Consider the following 22,230-nt stretch of genomic DNA (forward strand, 5'->3'; position numbering starts at 1 on the left):
TTTCTCCTTCCCTCCTTACTTTTCTTACTTTTCTATTATTTTTATATGTTATCTTCTTTTCTTTTCTTTTTACCTTCATTATTCATATTTTCTTTTTCTTTCTTTTCCCTTTTTTACTTGGTGTTATCAATTTATGTGAGTCATTATTTATTATTATATGCTTGTGGAGTGTTGTAAATTTGTTTGACAATTATATATTGCTTTTTAAGGGATTACTTGCATGTTCAAATTCTTATTTTCAAAACTTCTTCTACATGCATGCTATGTGTTTATGAAAAAGCCCATAAGGCATTATGAACTTCTTTACATTTTTCTACTCTCATATTCAATGCTTGCTTTTCACAAATTCCCTTTACTATTTTATTCATTGAATTTAATTGTCAATACAAACGTGATGGTTTGTTACGAGTGATGCTTGATCTATGCTACTCATGCCCTTTGCCAGCATGCCAATAAACACCTTGCATTCACTTGTCATCATATGCACTAGCTATTTTCCATTAATGAGTTTTCACATGTAATTCGGACCATGTGTTAACGTCATTCTTCTTTATTGTGCATTGATTATCACTTACACCACCCTCTTCCTTGCTCTATCCCTTTAAATTTAATTTACTTTCTCTTCCCTTTTTCAGGATGGCCACCAAGAAAGGAAAAGAGAAAGCTACTCCCAAACAACCAGCAAGAAGAGGTACAAAGAGAGCATTAGTGGCAGAACCCTCTTCAACTGCGGTAAAGCCCTCAACAAAGAAAATTAAGAGGATTATTAAGGTTGACGATAAAGAAAGAGCCTTCCCAGCAAAGGACACTGCGCGATTCCCCAATCGCTACTATGAGCAGATGTTCCCCATCCTGGCTGAAAGGCGTTACAACAACGAATACCTTTTTCTCCTCCCGCCCAATATTGCTAACTTTTTTGAGTCACAAATTGTCCGAAGGCAATGGGGTTTCCTACAGAGACAGCTGGTGCGCAGAAATTGTGATTACACTTTGATTATGTAAAATTCATCGCTCTTTCTTTCCCTGGTAATGGCGCCAAAAACATGATGCCAATACCATGGTTCACACGTCTGTCACTACGCCCAGCAATCGCGAGTTTGAAGCTCGTCACAATCATTCAATCATTGAATCCTACTCGGAATACCACAAACAAGTTTTAGACTTTCCGGATTCTCTTGAATGCCGCCATCATTCTAGCTTACACCACGAAGATTCTGATTAAGAGATCTAAGAGATACTCATTCAATCTCATGTAGAACGGAAGTGGTTGTCAGGCACGCGTTCATAGGGAATGATGATGATTGTCACGTTCATCACATTCAGATTGAAGTACGAATGAATATCTTAGAAGCGAAATGAGATGAATTGAATAGAAAACAGTAGTACTTTGCATTAATCTTTGAGGAACAGCAGAGCTCCACACCTTAATCTATGGAGTGTAGAAACTCTACCGTTAAAAATATATAAGTGAATAGAGGGTAAGCATGGCCGAATGGCCAGCCTCCCATGGAGGTCTAGAGATCTAAAAATGATCAAAAGATATCTAATACAATAGTAAAAAGTCCTATTTATAATAAACTAGCTACTAGGGTTTACAGAAGTAAGTAATTGATGCATAAATCCACTTTCGGGGGCCCACTTGGTGTGTGCTTGGGCTGAGCTTGAGTGTTACACGTGTAGAGGTCATTCCTGGAGTTGAACGCCAGTTTTGGTGCCAGTTTGGGCGTTGAACTCCACTTTGCAACTTGTTTCTGGCGCTGGACGCCAGAATTGGGCAGAAAGCTGGCGTTGAACGCCAGTTTGCGTCATTTAAACTTGGTCAAAGTATGGACTATTATACATTTCTGGAAAGCCCTGGATGTCTACTTTCCAACGCAATTGGAAGCTCGCCATTTTGAATTCTGTAGCTCCAGAAAATCCATTTTGAGTGCAGGGAGGTCAGAATCCAACAGCATTAGCAGTCCTTCTTCAACCTCTTAATCTGATTTTTGCTCAAGTCCCTCAATTTCAGCCAGAAAATACCTGAAATCACAGAAAAACACACAAACTCATAGTAAAGTCCAGAAATGTGAATTTAACATAAAAACTAATGAAAACATCCCTAAAAGTAACTAGATTCTACTAAAAACAATGCCAAAAAGCGTATAAATTATCCGCTCATCAACAGCCAAGGCAGGTCAATCTTTCTTGGGTGGTCGAGATCTACTCCAACTTCCACCTGCCAACCCTGCAGTCTATCTATGTCCGTCAGAAGCAAGTCCCCATTACAGAAGATGCCATTCAAAACGTTCTAAGTCTTCCCCCTATTCCAGAAGGATTGGACGCCTTTCAAGAAGCCGCACTCAAGTGCCAGCTGTATCAATTTGACTGGGATGCCGTTCTTAGAGTTATCGCACTACTTGGCAGCAGATGGATCTACGGATACCATCGTACCCGCCCTAAGGGAATTTCGGCTTCAGCACTTACCTTGGAGGCTCACGTATGGGCACAGATTATGTCCCATTACGTCTTTCCTAGCACTCACGAGTCCTCTTTCACTGCGGACATGGCCGTTCTACTATGGTGCATCCTTACAGACTAACCTCTGAATCTACCAAGACATATCTGGAATGCCATGGGACACGTACAAATCGTGGGCAACCTACCTTTTCCCGCCCTGGTCTCAGATCTTGTCTCAGTAGCCGGAGTCTCCTACAGAGCTGGGGACACCAAAGCCATGCTTCCACGGGATGATCAATATGTCCCCAACGGGAAGTACCTTAGACTTCCAACAGCCACTACCATCCAGCCTACTGAACCAGTTGAAGATATTCCTTCTTCAACACCACAAGCACCTACAATAGCCCAACTGCTCCATTAGATACTTGAAAAGTTGGATCGGCATGAACAGAAAGCTAAGATGAGAGAGCGCCGTAACAAGCGTCGATTCACATACCTCAAGGAGCTGCTCATGGGAAAATTCAAGGACTCAGACACCCCGGAATCCACTTCTTTTACCAGCACAGGGAGCCATGATGGTTCTGACTGTGGAGATACTGCTACCAGCCCACCTTTGTTCTTGACAGATGGCACCGAGGACGGTGCAAAGCCTGAAATGTGGGGAGGTCGGTCAGTACCTGACTTCCGGAGGTAATTTCTCTTCCCTAGCACCAATAAATTAGGATATTTAGTTAGATTTTTCTTTTATAGAATAGGATAAATTGCATAGTAATAGATTAGTTGCATGCATGTTCTGCTTGATTAAAAAGACAATAAGTTTCTTCTAAGACCCTATCTTTGGAACAAAATTTCACTAATTTTAATTAAAACTTTATGTTAAATTTGCTTGAAGTTGTATATGGAACATGATTTTTAAGCTAAAGAATACACAACCTATGAGATTTGAGCCTTTATGAATGGTTACATTATTTAACCATAATTATTTTATTCTTGTGTGTTTACTTCTCTATGATTGTAATCTATATTTTGTTTCATCTTATATGTCCAATGTTCATTATATTTATATGTTTGCATATGATTGAGGCCATTATTTGTTTAGCTCACTTATCCAAATAAACCCTACCCTTTCAATTACCTTTGTTAGCCACTTTGAGCCTTTAAATCCCATTTGTTCTATATTTTACCACATTACTAGCCTTAAGTGGAAAAACAATTATATATCCCAAACTGGATCTTTGGTTAGCTTAAGATAGAATTGTGTGTGCTAATTAAGTATGGGAAATTGTGGGAACAAAAGATAATAAGGGAATGTGTCATGATAATATAATGGGAATTTGGATACCTACTCATGTGAAACTATAAGAATTAAAACTCTATGTGCATTGATAAGCCATGTTTATGTTTATGTTTATGTTGAAAAAAAAGTCCAAAAATACTCAATAAATAAATAAGGGGACAAAATCACCCCAATGCTGAGTCAAGCATTCAAAGATCAATGCATGTATGATAAAATCAAAATAAAAGATTGAAACATGAGTATGGAATGTGAAAGGAAATTTCTGGGTAGCTAGGTATGAATTTTAAAAGTTACATAGAATATATATAGGTTATGTTAAAGCTTGGGTTAATTAAAGATTCAATTTATAAGCTTACTTAGCCATATATGTATCCTTACCCTTACCTTGGCCCCATTACAACCTTGAAAAGACCTCATGATGTTTGCATTGGTATATTAAATGTTGTTGATTGATTAAGAGAAGAACAAAAATTAGAGAGCATGATTAGAGAAGGATAGAGTGATGACCATATACACTAGAGAGACTAGAGTGTACATACATCATTAGTGAGGGTTCCGTGCTTGAATTTCTATGTTCCCTGCTTTCATGAGCTATCTTCTTGCATTTTTATCTGTTCTTACTGTATAAGAATTGAGTTAGTGGAATTTGATTTGTAATTGTTTGAAGAGGCTTACTTACTTTTGATCAAGTGGACAAAAATCATATAGTTGCATTCATATATATAGGTTGCATTGCATTTCATAGGTTTTACTTGTTCTTACTCATTCATTTTATCTCCTTCAACTAAGCATGAGGACATGCTAATGTTTAAGTGTGGGGAGGTTGATAAAGCACTATTTTATGGTTTATATTGTGTTTATTTATGTGTTTTTATCATGATCTTTACCCACTTATTCATTAAATAAGCATGCATTTATAATTCCTTCCTAAAGTTATTGCATGATTAAAAACTTGCTTCCTAGAGAATTTTAATTATGTATTTTATTTCTCCTTTATCCCATTCGATGCGGTGATCTGTGTGTTAAGTGTTTCAGGCTTTATAGGGCATGAATGAGTTGGAGATTGGAGAGGAAGCTTGCAAAAATGGAAGGAACACAAGAAATTGAGGAGATGACCAGCGAGAAGTGACGCGGCCGCATGGATGACGCGACCGCGCGGCATGGAATAGCACGAGTGATGCGGCCGCATGGATGACACGACTGCGTGGCAAAGCAAAAATCCGAATGACGCGGCCGCATGGATGATGCGACCGCGTGACATGCGCGATCTGCATAATCTGCAGAATTGCTGGGTGCAATTTCGGGCCTTATTTTGACCCAATTTTCGACCCAGAAAAGCAGACTAGAGCCAGAGAACATGCAAAAACCAACAACAACATTCATTCTGCATAGTTTTAGTTTTTAGATCTAGTTTTCCTCTCCTCTAGGTTTTCTCTCTACACACTCATGGTTTTTAGGATTCGTTATTTTTCATTGTTTTTGCATTGGGATATTGAGAAGAGTTATTGCCTCATCAAGACTTCGATATTCTAGTTCGTTCTCTTTACTTGTCTCTTACTTTTCCATGTTTCTTAATTTACTTAATTTTACTATTGGATTATTTTAGCAATTATTAAATACAAGAATCACTTTTATTTTTAATTAATCTTTGATCATTATTTATCAAGTCTTTCTTTAATTCCCTTTCTTATGTTATGAATTTTGCATTTACAATGAGCGAGTAGTTCCCTAACTTGATGGGGAGTTGATTGAAAGAAATCCTTGAGTTGGGATGCTCAAGAGAAAGATTGTAATTGGGTTTATTGTTGGATTTCTCTCTAGTCACTAACACCAATCCTCCCAAGAGCGGATTGGAACTCGTGGATAGAACAACATTTCAACTTGTTTAACTTTCCCTTACTTAGTAAGGGACAACTAAACAGAATAACCCCCAATTATCAATTAATCTTGAGAGTACTGCAACAAGAACAGGGCTTCCAGCTAATCAACTCCCAGTCAAGGCTTTTATTTAAATTTATATAAATTCTCTAATTTAATTTTCTGCCATTCAACTCAAACCTTCTTGAAAACATCTTATTAACAAAATAGCACACTTTCCTGCAACTCGTTGGGAGACGACCTGGGATCCATACTCCTAGTATTTTTATTTTAATTTCTGTGACACCCTTCTAAATTGATAAGCGGATTTCTGGTTGGTTGAGACTATACTTGCAACGCATATTTTATAATCATTCTTAAATCGCCAATTTCCGCTCGCATCAATTGTGCAGGTGGACTTGTCTGTCATCCCATATAGAAGTTCTTTTCCTTTCCTTTTCCAGTGGCCATCCTGAAAGAAGAGGAAAAGAAGAAAAGTAACCCAGAAACAAAGATAGAAAACAAATAAAATATGGGTGTTAATGCCAAATAATAAGGGTCTCAATTACATGGTAGCTACAACATGCAAGTGAGAAAATTGTGGAAGCAAATGACATATCAATAGTGCAAAAGTTGCAGCAATGGGGAAAAAGGCAGTATAAATTCATGTCAATGCAAAAGGAGCACAGGTATCATAAAAATTTGCATTTGACAAATAAATAAAATCTCCCAATCAATGTAAAACAAGTCACTAAGCACCAAAATAATACTAGAAAAGACACAACAGTTGAATAAGAACACGTGACACCAATGTAAAAAGAATAACTTTAGAAAAGAAAATAAAAATATGCACAAAATTAAAATGCAGTGAATGAAGGTATGCAAATGCAATAGGAAAAATAGAATGAAAGAGAATAATGATGAGAAGATAAATAAACGAAGAAAAAGAAAGTAAGAAAGGAGGAAGAAGGAAAGAGAAAAGAGAGAGAAAAGGAGAAGAATGGAATCTGCGAAATGACACGTAAGCGTCGCCCACGCGTACGCGTGGGTGTGCAAAAAAAGAGGCGACGCTTACGCTTACGCGTGGGTGAGCAAGAATCCTGGTGACGCGTAAGCGTCGGTCACGCGTACACGTGACCACTGGTTGTGCTAAACGCACAGTACCAGCACTAAGGCAGCACAAATCTCGGCCAAATCACCCATTGACGCCGATCTGGCGATCCACGCATACGCGTCACTGACACTTACGCGTGGGGTGACTAAAATACGGGTGATACGCACGCGTCGCCCACGCCTATGCGTGGGTTGGCTCGTGCGCAAGGCACCCTTCCTGCACACCTCCGCATGACTTTCTGTAAGGTTTAGCGTCGCATGTGACGCGTGCACATGGTTCACGTGCACGCGTGGGACGCCCTTTTCTCCCCTTTTCTATTTTTTATTTATTTTTTTTTTTTTGCAAAATGCAGAATGCAAATGACTATGCTGAAATTATGAATGAACACGAATAAAAATAAAATAAAATAAAACTAAGAACAAAAAGGAAAGAATGTACCATGGTGGGTTGTCTCCCACCTAGCACTTTTAGTTATAGTCCTTATGTTGGACATTCGGTGAGCTCCTTGTCATGGTGGCTTGTGCTTGAACTCATCCAGGAATCCCCACCAGTATTTGTAATTCTAATAGCCTCCGGGATCCCACACTAGTTGCATAAATCCTTCAAGCAAGCTAAAGCAAGTGACAAGGCCCCAAGAGTGTTGATTGCTAGAATGAATTCCGGGGTCCCAAACCTTGCTTTTGCACCCGTCTTCTTGTTGATCATCATTTTTTCACTTGGGTGGTGAACAGTCGGAATTCTCACGGAGACATCCAAACAATTTCCTAGACCGATTCAATTGAGAATTATACCAACCCTTATACTTCAATTTAGAGCATGCAACCATAGTGAACCTTGCATGGAAACTCTTACCACTAACCATCTCCCTTTTACTCTTATAGCCACAAAGAGCTCTAAGTTTCCCATCCGTCTCAAGCAAAGCATATTCAAGTGGGCTAATTAAGCTTAGAGATGAAAGATTTACCCACTTGAATGAAGGAATGGACGGTGATGGCTTTGGGGGAGAGGTCTCCAACAACTTTGACAAGGTGATTTCCAGCTCCATTTCCTTGAGCTCTTCCTTGACAACTTCCACCTTCTTGCAAGTTTCTTCAATTTCAACCTCTTCCTCTTGGTAGCTTCCTTCCAATTCAATCTCTTCTTCATTGCTCACCAAGGGCATGAGAGGTTGTGTTTTTTCTTCTTTAGTCTCCATGTCTAGTCCAATAGGAGAGAGTTCAATTGTAGATAAGAATTCATCAATGATTGAATCCATCTCTTGATCATCCCCTTCAAAGTCTTCAACCATGATATGCCTTGGAGGTTGTACACCCTCCTCAACATCAAATTCAAACTCCTTAGAAGGGGGCTCTATGACTGGGCTTTCCCATGGACGTTCCGCATCTCCTAAGTCTTCGACCACTTCTTCCTTTTCAATGATTACGGCTTCCTCCAATTGTTCCAATACAAAGTCATGCTGCTCACTGTCCACCAGAGTTTCTAGTGTCTCCTTTATGCTACGTTCTTTATTAGATTCTCCACATGAAGCCATGGGGGTTCCTTGAGTGTCCGAACTTTGGGAAACTAATTGATTTATCGCTTGCTCCAATTGATGAAGGGTTGCATGAAATTGATCCACTGTTTCCTTGAGGTGAGCCTGTGATTCTTGGGTCGATGGATATGGACATGTTGCATATGGAAGTGGTGGTTCTTGGGAGTAATTGGATCAGAATTGGGGTGGATAAAGGTTAGGTCATATGGAGGTGAATGGTTGTAGGTGGCTTGTGAGTATGGTGGTTCAAAGCTATGTTGAGGAGGCGGTTCATAGGCATACGATGGGGCTTGTTGGTAACTACAAGGGGATCCACCATATCTATCATCTTGGTACGCACCTCGGAATGGCTCTTGACCATAGTAATTTGGTGGAGGTGGTTTGTCACGAAAGGGTCCACCATAACTATTGTCTTGGTATGCATCACAAAATGGTTGTTGGTTATAGCGCATTGGAGGGGGTTGTTTCCAAGAGGGTTGATCAAATCCTTGTGGTTCCTCCCATCTTTGATTCTTCCAACCTTGATGCCTATTTTCATTCTAGTTTCTATTCCTTACAACAACATTGGAACCAAACTTGAAACCAAAGGGGTGAGAATTCATAGTAGCTAAAGAAAATAAAAATTAATAAAAATTCATGAAAATAAACTCCTAAAACTAAAAACACTAGCAAAAAAACGAAAAAGCAAATATTTACAATAACAAATAATAAGGCACACATTTGCAATTCCCCAGCAACGGTGCCATTTTGACGAACAGATTCTTGCTAGTAAAAAATTTTATAAAAATAAAGTCTCGTTGTAAGTATAGTTTCCAAACCAACAAAGAATCCTTTCATACAAAAGTTTGGTTGTGACAAGTAACAAAACCCAATAAAATTTATAACCGAAGTATTTAAACCTCGGGTCGTCTCTCAAGGAATTGCAGGGAAGTATGATTTATTATTGGTTATAAAAAAAGGTATATTTTTGGGTTTTTAAAATAGGGAACAGGAAAATAAACTGGCAATAAAGTAAATTAATTATCATGAAAACCAGTGCAAGGTATAAGAACTGGAAATCCCATCCCAGTTATCATTATCAAGTGTGATGAGAATTGTTTATTGCTCCTACTTAGTTAACCCTTACTAAATAAAGGAAAGTCAAGTAGACTAATTAATTTGATTCCTCAAGTCCTAGTCAACTCTTGTGGAAAGACTAGCTTTAGAGGGATCCAAATCAATCAGAAAATCCCAATTTTCAATCAACAGCTAAGTTTGATAACTCAAGTGTCACCAATTACTCAACCAAAGCAAAGGGGGAAAAATCTAAATTATTTATATCATAAATAGAAGAAAGCAATCATAAATCTGAAATATCTCAATGTGTATTAAATAAGAAAATCAATTCTAACATGGAATTTATAAATCAAATTGGGAAAATAAACAAACTAAAGTAATAGAATAAATAAAATAGAAGAAAACATAAATTAAAGGAACATTGAACCTGGAATGAAGAAAACAAAGAAATCATAATCCTAAAACCTAAGAGAGAGGAGAGAGCCTCTCTCCCTAGAAAACTACATCTAAAACCTAAAATTGTGAATATGAAAGTTGTATTAATGAATGGATTGATTCCCCCACTTTATAGCCTCTAATATGTGTTTTCTAGGCCAAAAATTGGGTCAAAAACAGCCCAGAAATCGCCCCCAGCGATTTCTGATACGTCCAGCACGCGGCAAAGTCACGCGTGAGCGTCGTCCACGCGTATGCGTGGATTGAGTTTTCTCCAGGTCACGCGTGTGCGTGATTCACGCGTGCGCGTCACCTATATTCAAGGAAGCTATGGAAAATTATATATCGTTACGAAGCCCCGGATGTTATCTTTCTAACAAAACTAGAACCGCATCATTTGGATCTCTGTAGCTCAGGTTATGGTCGATTTAGTACCTAGAGGTCAGGCTGGACAGCTCAGCAATTCCTTCGGTTTCTTGTATTCCTTCCACTTTTGCATGCTTCCTTTCCATCCTCTAAGCCATTCCTGCCCTGTAATCTCTGAAAGCACTTAACACACATATCAAGACATCGAATGGTATAAAGGAGAATTAAAATATACAAATTAAAGATCTCTAGGAAGCAAGTTTTCAACCATAAAACAAAACTAGGAAGGGATTGTAAAATCATGCAATTTCATGAATAAATGTGAGAATAATGGATAAAATCCACTCAATTAAGCACAAGATGTACCACGAATTAGTGGTACATCAACTCTCTTAGTTTAGCTCTTTTTGATTCTTGAACACAGCTTTTAGAGTCTTGACCGTGACTGATGAGCGGATAATTTATACGCTTTTTGGCATTGTTTTTACATAGTTTTTAGTATGATTTAGTTATTTTTTAGTATAATTTTATTATTTTTTAAATAAAAATCACATTTCTGGACTTTACTATGAGTTTGTGTGTTTTTCTGTGATTTCAAGTATTTTCTGGCTGAAATTGAGGGACTTGAGCAAAAATTAGATTCAGAGGCTGAAGAAGGACTGCAGATGCTGCTGGATTCTGACCTCCCTGCACTCAAAGTGGATTTTCTAGAGCTACAGAACTCCAAATGGCGCACTCTCAATTGCGTTGGAAATTAGACATCCAGGGCTTTCCAGCATCATATAATAGTCCATACTTTGCCCGAGTTTAGATGACGCAAACTGGCGTTCAACGCCAGTTCCATGTTGCATTTTGGAGTTAAACGCCAGAAACAGGTTGCATAGTGGAGTTAAACGCCAGAAATAGGTTACAAACTGGCGTTCAACTCCAAGAGAAGCCTCTACACGTGTAAAGCTCAATGCTCAGCCCAAGCACACACCAAGTGGGCCCCAGAAGTGGATTTCTGCATCATTTAGTCATTTCTGTAAACCCTAGTAACTAGTTTAGTATAAATAGGACTTTTTACTATTGTATTTGAATCTTCGGATCATCTTTGATCAATTTTATGCTATCTTAGACCTTTATGGGGGCTGGCCACTCAGCCATGCCTGGACTTTGCTCTTATGTATTTTCAACGGTAGAGTTTCTACACACCATAGATTAAGGTGTGGAGCTCTGCTGTTCCTCATGAATTAATACAAAGTACTATCGTTTTTCTATTCAATTCAAGCTTATTCCGATTCTAAGATATTCATTCGCACTTCAATATGAATGTGATGATCGTGACAGTCATCATCATTCCCAACCTATGAAGGCATGCCTGACAACCACTTCCGTTCTACCTTAGATTGAATGAATATCTCTAGGATTCCTTAATCAGAGTCTTCGTGGTATAAGTTAGAATCCATGGATAGCCATTTTTGAGATCCGGAAAGTCTAAACCTTGTCTGTGGTATTCCGAGTAGGATCTGGGAAGGGATGGCTGCGACGAGCTTCAAACTCGCAAGTGTTGGGCGTAGTGCCAAACGCAAAAAGATCAATGGATCCTATTTCAGTATGATCGAGAACCGACAGATGATTAGCCATGCAGTGACAGCGCATTGGACCATTTTCACTGAGAGGACAGGATGTAGGCATTGACAACGGTGATGCCTAACATACAGCTTGCCATAGAAAGGAGTATGAATGATTGGATGAAGACAATAGGAAAGCAGAGGTTCAGGAGGAACAAGTATCTTCATGCGCTTATCTGAAATTCTCACCAATGAATTACATAAGTATCTCTATCTTTAATTTACGTTTCATTTATATTTTAATTATCAATTCACCATAACCATTTGAATCTACCTGACCGGGATTTACAAGATGACCATAGCTTGCTTCAAGCCGACATTCTCCGTGGGATCGACCCTTACTCACGTAAGGTTTATTACTTGGACGACCCAGTGCACTTGCTGGTTAGTTGTGCGAAGTTGTGACAAAGAACTAAGATTATGAACGTGCGTATTAAGTTTTTAGCGCCGTTACTAAGGAATGAACCGTCACAATTTCTGTGCACCAGTGACCCTAAGTACTTTATTTTCCAGTATTACCACCGAATACATAAATGCCACAGACACTTTAACTGGGTGAACCCTTTCGGATTGTGATTCAGCTTTGCTAGAATCCCCAGATAGACGTGTCCAGAGTTCTTAATCACACTTTTTTTGCTTTGAATCACGACTTTAACCGCTCAGTCTCAAGCTTTTCACTTGACACCTTCACGTCACAAGCACATGGTTAGGGACAGCTTGGTTGAGCCGCTTAGGCCAAGATTTTATTCCTTTAGGCCCTCCTATCCATTGATGCTCAAAGCCTTGAATCCTTTCTACCCTTGTCTTTTGGTTTAAAGGGTTATTGGCTTTTTCAATCTGCCCACCTTTTCCTGCATTTTTGGGCAGTAATGGATTTTTCTCTTTATTATTTATTTTTTCGCCATTTTTTTCTTTCTTTTTCGCATGCATTAAATTTTTTTTTTGCAACATGCTTTTACTTTTTCTTTTTGCTGCTTTTTCTTTCTTCAAGAATCAATTTTTGTATTTTTCAGATTACCAATAATACTTCACTTTCATCATCATTCTTTCAAGAGCCAACATTCTAGAATTCCAACTTCAAATATGCACTTTTTATTCATACATTCAAAAAACCAAAGCAATGCCACCATATCAAAATAAATGAACTATTCTTATTATAAACTTGAAATTCATGTATCTCTCAATTCTTTTCAAATAAATTTTCTTTTAAGTAAGGTGAGAGATATATGGACATTTTATAACTTTAAGACATAAATGCAAATGATCATGCAGTATGAACAATAGAACAGACATAAAAAAAATATAACAGTAAACAGAAAAGTAGCATAAGAGAATGAGTTAAAGAGAATGAATCCACCTTTAATGGTGGCAGCTAGTGCTCCTCCTTGAGGATCTAATGTAGTGCTTGATCTCTTCAATGTTACTCCTCTGTCTTTGGTATTATACTTAAGAGTGGTAGGAGTCACAGGAGTCACAAAGCAAATCTTTTGCAACACCAAACTTAAGAGTTTTGCTCGTCCTCGAACAAATATGACCAATGGGAAAGATGCTGTGGGACCCAGTGGTTCTGAGAGGCTAGGAATTTAAGAATCCCTGCCCTCTGCATTGGCATTGAATGCCCAGGGTCTGCTCCCTGGTTGGCATTCAACGCCAGCTATGCTGCCCATTGGGGGCGTTGAACGCCCAGCCAGTGCTTCCTAGCTGGCGTTTAACGCCAGTAACACTCCATCCAAAGTGTGCTGTTTTCACTACTTAACATTTTTGCTCTGTTCTTACTGCTGCACATGATCATGACCCTGCAGAAAATGACTAGAAAAACAAAATTAAATTAAAGAAAACATAAATAATAACTATGGTTGGGTTGCCTCCCAACAAGAGCTTCTTTAATGTCTTTAGTTGGACTTCACTGTACTTAACTTAGTGCCAGTGTTGAGCCTCCTGGCTTTATATCTCCTTCAAGGTAATGTTTAACTCTCTGTCCATTGACAGTGATCCTATTTTCAGGATCTTTACCTTGAAGTTCTATGTGCCTATAAGGTGATACACTAGTAATCACATAGGGTCCCTTCCAACGGGATTTGAGTTTCCCAGAAAATAATTTGAGTCTTGAGTTGAAGAGCAGGACCTTCTGTCCTGGTTCAAAGACTCTAGAAGATATTTTCTTGTCATGCCACCTTTTCGCTTTTTCCTTATAGATCCTTGCATTTTCAAATGCAGTTAAGCGGAATTCATCCAACTCATTTAGTTGGAGCAGCCGTTTCTCTCCTGCGGCTTTAGCAGCAAGGTTGAGGAATCTAGTAGCCCAATAGGCCTTGTGTTCTAGTTCTACTGGTAAATGACAGGATTTCCCATATACCAGCTGATATGGTGAAGTTCCAATGGAGGTTTTGAAAGCTGTTTTGTATGCCCACAAAGCATCATCAAGCTTTCTAGCCCAATCCTTTCTATTGGCACTTACTGTCCTCTTTAGGATTCACTTTAGTTCTCTATTTGAGACTTCAGCTTGTCCATTTGTTTGGGGATGATACGGTATTGCTACTTTATGGCGAACTCCGTAACGGCTTAAGATAGAATCCAGCTGTCTCTTGCAGAAATGAATACCTCCATCACTAATTAGTGTTCTAGGGACACCAAATCTGCTGAAGATGTTCTTTTGGAGGAACTTCATTACTATTCTGCTGTCATTAGTGGGTGTTGCTATTGTTTCAACCCATTCAGACACATAGTCTACTGCCACAAGGATGTAGGTGTTTGAGTATGAAGGTGGGAAGGGTCCCGTGAAATCTATACACTACAACAGAAAAGCAAAGCGGCGGCGGTTATTTTGGGGGGTTGCAGCGGTTATAACCGCCGCTAGAATAAGCTCCCGACAGCGAGCAAAACGCGGCCAGGTCAACCGTCGGCACAGTAGCGGCGGCGGTTTTGAAGAACCACTGGAATAACCGCCGTCAGTGTCACTCGGTGAATCGGAGCGTTAATTAACGGCTAATTAACCCATAAATGAGAATTTATTCTAGAAAGCCAAAAATATTATTTTTATGGCTAAATGTGATAGAGGAGAGTGAGACGAGAATTTCGGTACTAATTTTATAGAAATCGGACCAAGATTGGACCGAACGGACCAAACTGGGCCAACCGGATCCAAAGTGGGCCCTTGGCCCAACTAAGCTAAACCAAATCCCTAGTTTTCAGCACTCTCTCTCCTCACAACACACAAACACACGCTGAAATTGATTTGGAGGGGGGAAGAACACTCTCAAGTTCTCTCCCTTGGTTGATCTTCAAACCACCATAACTTTTGATATAGAGCTCCGATCGCTGCACCGTTTACGGCCACGCGTTCACCGCGGAGAGCCCTACAAAACCCATACAATCAATCTTAAGGTAAGCCACGTTTTTTTCTTTGAAATTCCAGCCCTTGTTTTCGAGTTTCATGAATGAAATGTTGAGATTTTGGGCTCTTTGATGTTATAGGACCCAACTCTCTTGAAGGAGAAGGTTAATCTTGTCTCCTTGGACCTTGGGTGTGGTAAAATTCTCAACCCTAGTGTAATTTGTTGTTCTATGATGTTGGGTATTGAGATGTTGTGTATAGGTATGATGATTGTGGCTTAGGTTGTGTATATGTGAAAGTTGGAGCTTGATTGGTGATTTTGGGAAGCTTGGGAGAGGGTTTTGTGTGATAAAATTTGTTCTTGGAGGTGTTGAGACCTTGAGAGCTTGTGGACAAGTGGTTTGGAAGTGCTCCGGTTGAGCTTGGAAAATCGGCTAAGGTATGGTCTCAGTTTCTCGTATCTAATATGTAATGTGGTAGGAAATACTTAGGCTAGAGGCCCTAATATAGGCATTGAATGGTTTATGTTGTTAAATGGTTGAGATATATGATGTGATCATATATGTGATTATGAATATTGATGCCTTGATTTTGTGATATATGATAAAATGCATGTTGTGATATATGCTTGATGAATGATTAAGGTTGAATTGGTGGGTGGTACCATGCTGATGGTGAGTATGATGTTGATTATGTATAATGATGGTTGATTGGAAATGGTATTATTGAAAATTGGGATGAGGGAGGATGTATGACATGATATTGTGTTTGTCCTTTAGCCATTTGATTGAGAAGTGTTAAAAGGGTTGGATGGTGATTTTGGGAAATTTGGTAAAATGTCAATGTGTGAGTTGAGGATAGCTTGATGTTGATTTTGGTATATTTTGATTGATTTCAAAGAAAAGGGATGAAATTGGCATGTTTTGATTGATTTTGAAAAGAGTTGAAAGTGGCTTGTTTTGAAAATGGCACTTTATGGTTTTGTATGAAAACATGGTTTTTGGGTATACTTTGACGGGACATAACTTGGACTACGGATCTTTGATTTGTGCCAAATCTATTTAGAAATGAAATTGGACCCGGGATATCCATGCCGTTTGAAGAACGGGTGAAAAACGATTTAAAATGAGAAAGTTATGTCCGTCGGAAGATTGGGGGTTGAATTTATAAATTCTGCAGCTTTTAACTTAGAAAATTTTTTAGCAGAATGACCCTCCGCGCGTAGGCGCACTTGGCACGTACGCGCCGTTCTTCAAGAAAGCACCATCCACGCGTGCGCATGGTGTGCGCGGGCACGTCGATGCGCTGCACCAAATGTCCAGCTATTTTCCCGAGAGTTGTGCCAGAGTTGTGCCAGTTTTGTGCCTGGGGCGCAAGAGCACCCACGCGTACGCGTGGTTGACGCTCGCGCGTCGTTTGGCTATTTTTCAACCCGCGCGTCCGCGCATATGACGCTTGCGCGTTGATGAGATTTTGTGGCCATCCACGCGTGCGCGTAGAGTGCGCGTACGCGTGGCCCTGTTTTCATCCCAAAGTTGATTTTTGAGTTTTAAAAGCCAAATTTCATACTTCTAAGCCTTCGATCTCACCACTTATGTCTTAAATCATTATAATATGCCTAGCAATGAGGCAAGGGGCTAGTAAATGTGGTAACTTACGAGTGAAGTAACGGAAAAATGAATGATCAATGAGGATCAAAGATGATTATGTGAGATGCGGAGGATGGCGGTGGAAGTGCTTGTTGTGCCATGGGCCGAAGGGCCGTAATTGTTTATGAATTGGCTGGATATAGATTTAACCGTGAGCCGGATGGCTAGATTATTGCCGTGTTACGGCGGAGTCATGATTATGGCTAAGTATAAATGCATATATGCTGTTGAATGAATTGTGAATGTTTGCACTTCCACCATCGGAGATGAGGGTTTCCCTGGGATGAAGCAGTGGCTAGCCACCACGTGCTCCAGGTTGAGACACGAAGCTCTTTTGACCCTATGTCGTAAGTGTGGCCAGGCACTGTGAAAGGCCCGGATGAGCTCGCCCCCGTAAATATTCACCAGTGAGGTGATGGATATGGATCATGATTATGATCAAGTTTATGATGAGTATAACTCGAGTTAGGGATGCATGACAGAGGGACAGTCCAATGGTTAGCTACCAAGACTTGTCGGGTAGGCTCTATAACCAACAGATGATATCATCAGCTACTAGGGACAGGCATTCATCATATGCATACTATATGAATTGTTTGAGATTGCCTATTTGACTGCATATTACTTGCTAATTGTCTAAATGCCTTATCTGTTCCTATTTGTAAATCTCTTGTCTGATATAACTGTGTTTGCTATATTATACTCCTGCTGGTGGTTGGGAGGTCTGAAGGTATTGGAAAGGGAAGTATTAGTTAGACTGAAGGATCTTTAGTCAGTTGCCACTTACGGTTTAGTTTGTCTATAAGCTTTGATATTATCTGGAGGAAGTTCTAGGATTGCCTTCGGCTTTCCTCTATTATCAAGTATTATATATGTGGAAAATGTTACCATGCTGGGGACCTCTGGTTCTCACCCATGCGGATTTTGTGGTTTTCAGATGCAGGACGTGAGGTTTCTCGCTGAGGCATACTGGAGACTTCTGGATTAGCGAAGATCCTTTGTTTTCGGGACTCCGTCTTGGTTTATATATCTTGTTTAGATACCTTTATCTCCACTAAATAATACAAACTGTGATGACTCCTCTTATAGGAGATTTTTGGAGAATAGGGTTCTGTATTTGTGTCCCTTTGGGTTTCCTTTGGGGTTTCCTTATTTTATTATATGTATATATATATTGCTATGCTCGGACCGGTTATCTTCGCATCCGGATTTGAGTTTTTATATTCCCGTTTTTGACACTCGTTTGTATATATATAATCTCGCGTTAACTTATCATTTGCTCGTTGCGTTATCGATCGGAGTGTTGTGCTTTCGAGTTGCGATTTTTGTTTACCCCTTTTTCTACAAAGGCTCCTAGTTATAATCCTTATTCACAGTACTATACGTACTAGATTTTTGTTTTAGAGGTCGTAATACCTTGCCATCTCTAGATTATGACTTAAGCATAAGACTCTGTATGGTAGGGTGTTACAGTCTACTGCCACAAGGATGTAGGTGTTTGAGTATGAAGGTGGGAAGGGTCCCGTGAAATCTATACACTACAACAGAAAAGCGAAGCGGCGGCGGTTATTTTGGGGGTTGTAGCGGTTATAACCGCCGCTAGAATAAGCTCCCGGCAGTGAGCAAAACGCGGCCAGGTCAACCGTCGGCACAGTAGCGGCGGCGGTTTTGAAGAACCGCTGGAATAACCGCCACTATGCGCTTGAACCAGGCAGAATAGGTATAACGCCACAAAAATTAAAATTTTAGTTACCGTTGATTATTCACGGCGGTTTTGAACGCCGCTAAAAGGTTGACAGGAACTTCTAAAATGAATTTCGTGGCGGTTTTTAACCGCCGCAAAAACTGCAGCATGTTTTTTTTAAAAAATAAACAAATTTTTATATAAACTAATTCCTAATGCTTGGATCCTAATAGAAAAAATAACTATTACAAATATTAAAATCTACAATTCAAAGTAAAATAGAAAAATTAACCAAAATAATATGAACATTGCATTTCAAAATATAATATATACTTAATAAGTCTTACATAATCATAAATCCAACACGATCAGTGTTTAACACCTATATTTACATCTCAAAGTAAATTCAAATAACGCAATACTAAAATTGAATTAGAAAAGAATTTTGCTACTAATATTTAACTAAGCTAAAAGCCTAAAATAAAGAGTTACTTTGATAAATAAAAATCTTCAGTCACTTCAATTATAAAATTCTACAACTACTTCATGGAGTAGTAAAAGGTGACTTTGTCTCTATTGGAGAGTCTGCAACCTAGGATTAAAAATAAAAAAAATGTTAGAATAAAAACAAAGACCATTAAATAATTTAAGCCTAACATGAAAAGGCATAAGCCATCTGCACAAATTAAGAAAATGAACAATAATAACTAAATCATTATTTTACTAAATCATGCACAATGAAAGATTTAGGAAAAAAAACCTATATATAATATTTATCCCATTATTCGTAGTTGTAGGAAAGTCATGTGGCACTTTTTCACCCATACAATGATTAATGAAATATGTCACCTGGGCTTGTAATAAAGAAATTGTTGCTTTATTCTCTTGTAATTCTACTTTCATAGAGTGAAATTTAGCCATATCAAAGTTATGATTGCATGAAAAAGATACCCCTCCTAAACTATTAGAAGATTTTATGACTTGGGATGGACAAACACCAGATCCTACACCTCTAACACGACCCGGGTGTTCTTTTCCAAATAACTTGATATATGCATCATCAGTAGAACTCTCATTAGCTTGAATCAAAGTTAATTGTTCCTATAGTAAAAATTTGAGAAATACATCATCAGTAGAATAATCTTCATTATCATTAACAAATAAAGCCAAAATAAAGTGAAAGTGCTTACAGTTTTCTCACTAGCCTCATCATTAACAAAAGATCCATCCTTCTTCTTATGACTAATTGGATACATTTCAACTCTAGTAAAAACTCTCTTATTTGCAGTTTCCTATCAATTCAATAAATGGGAATTCAATATCAACGCATGTAAAAATTAAATAACATAATATTATCCTGATAAGGACTCAATCACAAACCAACTCGTGTTTCTTCCTAGCAATTGTCTTAGATCCGAGTGTATGAGGAATTATTTATTTTTCTCGATTACTTGCATTTTTCTCACACATTTCCTACACATGCAAATTCAATTAGCAACTTGTCAATATAAAGTGAAATATAGAATGTGTGTTCATACAATTACCTGAGTTCTGGACTTTAATCTATAATCAATAAAAGTTGCCCATTGCTCCAAGCTGACTCCAACTCCTTTTGGTAACAACGCTATATTTTGCTCCCTAGTAAGATTCTAATTATTATTGTCATTAAACAATTTGCATCTATCATCTTTCCACTTCCTGCCAAGATTTTGTAGTGTGTACTTCTTTTGCTGTCCATCATCAACTTTAAAGAATCTTTACATAGTATAAACATAAAAATAATTAACCTGAATAATTGTAACATAGACTTACATGTAAAATTATTTAAACTTATTAATAACTAAAATTGGAACATAATTCACAAAAATGTTCAAAGACTCATGCTATGCCCAATTGCCAATCTGAGATGCAGGAAATTTGTCACTTCAATGCTCGGTCTAACATTCAATCTCAAAGGAAATTAAAAATAATACCCGAAAATATCATATTAGAATTGCTCTAATAATTAACCAGGAAGTTAATTATTGGCATAATATGGCACCAAGGAAGTTAATTATTAGCATATCAGAACCACAAAATGTAATTTACAACTAAAATAATAGCATAATATGGCCATAAGAGGCATGCAGCATAAAAAAATTATGGCACCAAGGAATGCTCAGAAGTATAGACCAAAAATCAATCACCTCCTGTACAATACATATTTATTAGCATGAGCTAGGTAATATTTCTAGAAGACAACTCAACAGAAAATTAGCGCTTCTTTGATTTGTAGTTTTATTTTCAATTCTTAATTTTAGTTCTTGTTTTTCCAAAATTTTATAAATGAAAAATTAAAATTTAACAAAATAAGATTTAATTTTTTAATAAAATTGTAAAATAAAATTATTAAAAATAATAAGTCTAACATGAACAAAGAGCTTCATCAGCAAATTGTTCGATAGTGGTGCACTTATGCACATTGGGAGAAGTAATATATTTTACATATTTATCTAAATAAAAAAGCCAGGAAAGCACATAGTAAAACAGTGAATGCCTGAAAATCGAATAGAGAGGTTCATCAGCAAATTGTTTGATAGTGGTGCACTTATGCATATTGGGAGAAGTAATATACTTTACATATTTATCTAAATAAAAAAGCTAAGAAAGCACATAGTAAAACAATGAATGCCTAAAAATAAAATAAAATAAAATAAAATAAAAGACAAGTTTCTTGCCTCCAATAAAAAGAAACACAGAACCAATTTTTAAATTTGTTTTTTCATTTATAAATTTGACAACATAAAATTTAAACATCAATTATTTTTCTGATAACAACAAAAACAAAAGGGTAGAAGTAAAAAGAAGGATGAAGAAAGAGAAGAATGAAATTAACTTTAATGTTAGTGAAATAAAGTTGATTATCTGATTACCTAACCAGGCACATTCAATAGTTAAATAAATAAAGCATCGAATATCTGGTGAGTGGCCAATACAGATTTAATTAAGAGATTTAGCTAGCTAGGAACTTTTTTATGAATAACCCATCTTCAATTATTCAAAAAAAGAAAATATAGGATAAAGACATTGGTACATACCTAACTAATATTAGGCTAGGGGACGTTTATTTTCATTAATAAATAACAGCTAAAATTGTCCTAGGATGATACAATAGCAGAACATAGGAGTTCATGTATTGAAAATAATTAAATTATTATTAAATAATTAAATAAAAAAGAACTTGAATAATATCCCTATAGGCTCCATTTCTGTATGACTCTGTTGGAACCAAAGGCCATTTCTCATAACTTATAGGAAAGTTCTTGAAATTTCCAGCAACAACTCCTAAAAACAAGCCTAAAAGTCCACCAGATTCACCAATCGGTTGGCCATGCTCATTCCAATGCACAATAATTTTAGTTCTATGAGACAGCATCCACACATCTTTCAACCTTAAGTGACCTTCCTTAATCATTCCATTTGCATCTATCAAATTATTCAAGTCGTATACCATACATTATTATACTTCCTTCCTTGTAGAAATTTAAATATACAGTGCTATAATTAAACTAAATTTAACAATGTACCTTCCAAATCAACTATCCAGTACTTATTGGACTTTCTTTCTTGTACATCTAATTGAACATGTGGAACTTCTGAACCAGCAGATAAAGTAGGTTCAGGCTCTATGGATTCAGAGGACTCATTTTGATCAACGGATGGTGAATCATTAAACTCATGAGTAGATGTATTCTCACGTGAAGAAACAATCTTTCTCTTAGTCATTTCTACAATGTATCAAGAGATATTAAGATTAATATATCAATAACATAATGAAAATGAAATAATAGTACTTAATTTAATCAACCAACAACC

At 37.7% G+C, this 22,230-nt stretch overlaps 1 protein-coding gene across 1 annotated transcript; it reads right to left on the bottom strand.

The window, feature by feature from the left end:
- LOC107647085 lies at positions 18,223 to 22,140 on the bottom strand. Its single transcript, XM_016351208.1, has 7 exons — positions 21,942 to 22,140; positions 21,596 to 21,840; positions 19,920 to 20,024; positions 19,566 to 19,667; positions 19,327 to 19,476; positions 18,445 to 18,536; positions 18,223 to 18,385 (listed from the first exon to the last, which is right to left on the bottom strand). The coding sequence occupies exons 1-7, from the start codon at positions 22,138 to 22,140 to the stop codon at positions 18,223 to 18,225; spliced, it is 1,056 nt and encodes a 351-aa protein (XP_016206694.1).

The sequence above is a fragment of the Arachis ipaensis genome, chromosome B06, assembly GCF_000816755.2.
Source record: "Arachis ipaensis cultivar K30076 chromosome B06, Araip1.1, whole genome shotgun sequence".
NCBI lineage: Eukaryota > Viridiplantae > Streptophyta > Magnoliopsida > Fabales > Fabaceae > Arachis > Arachis ipaensis.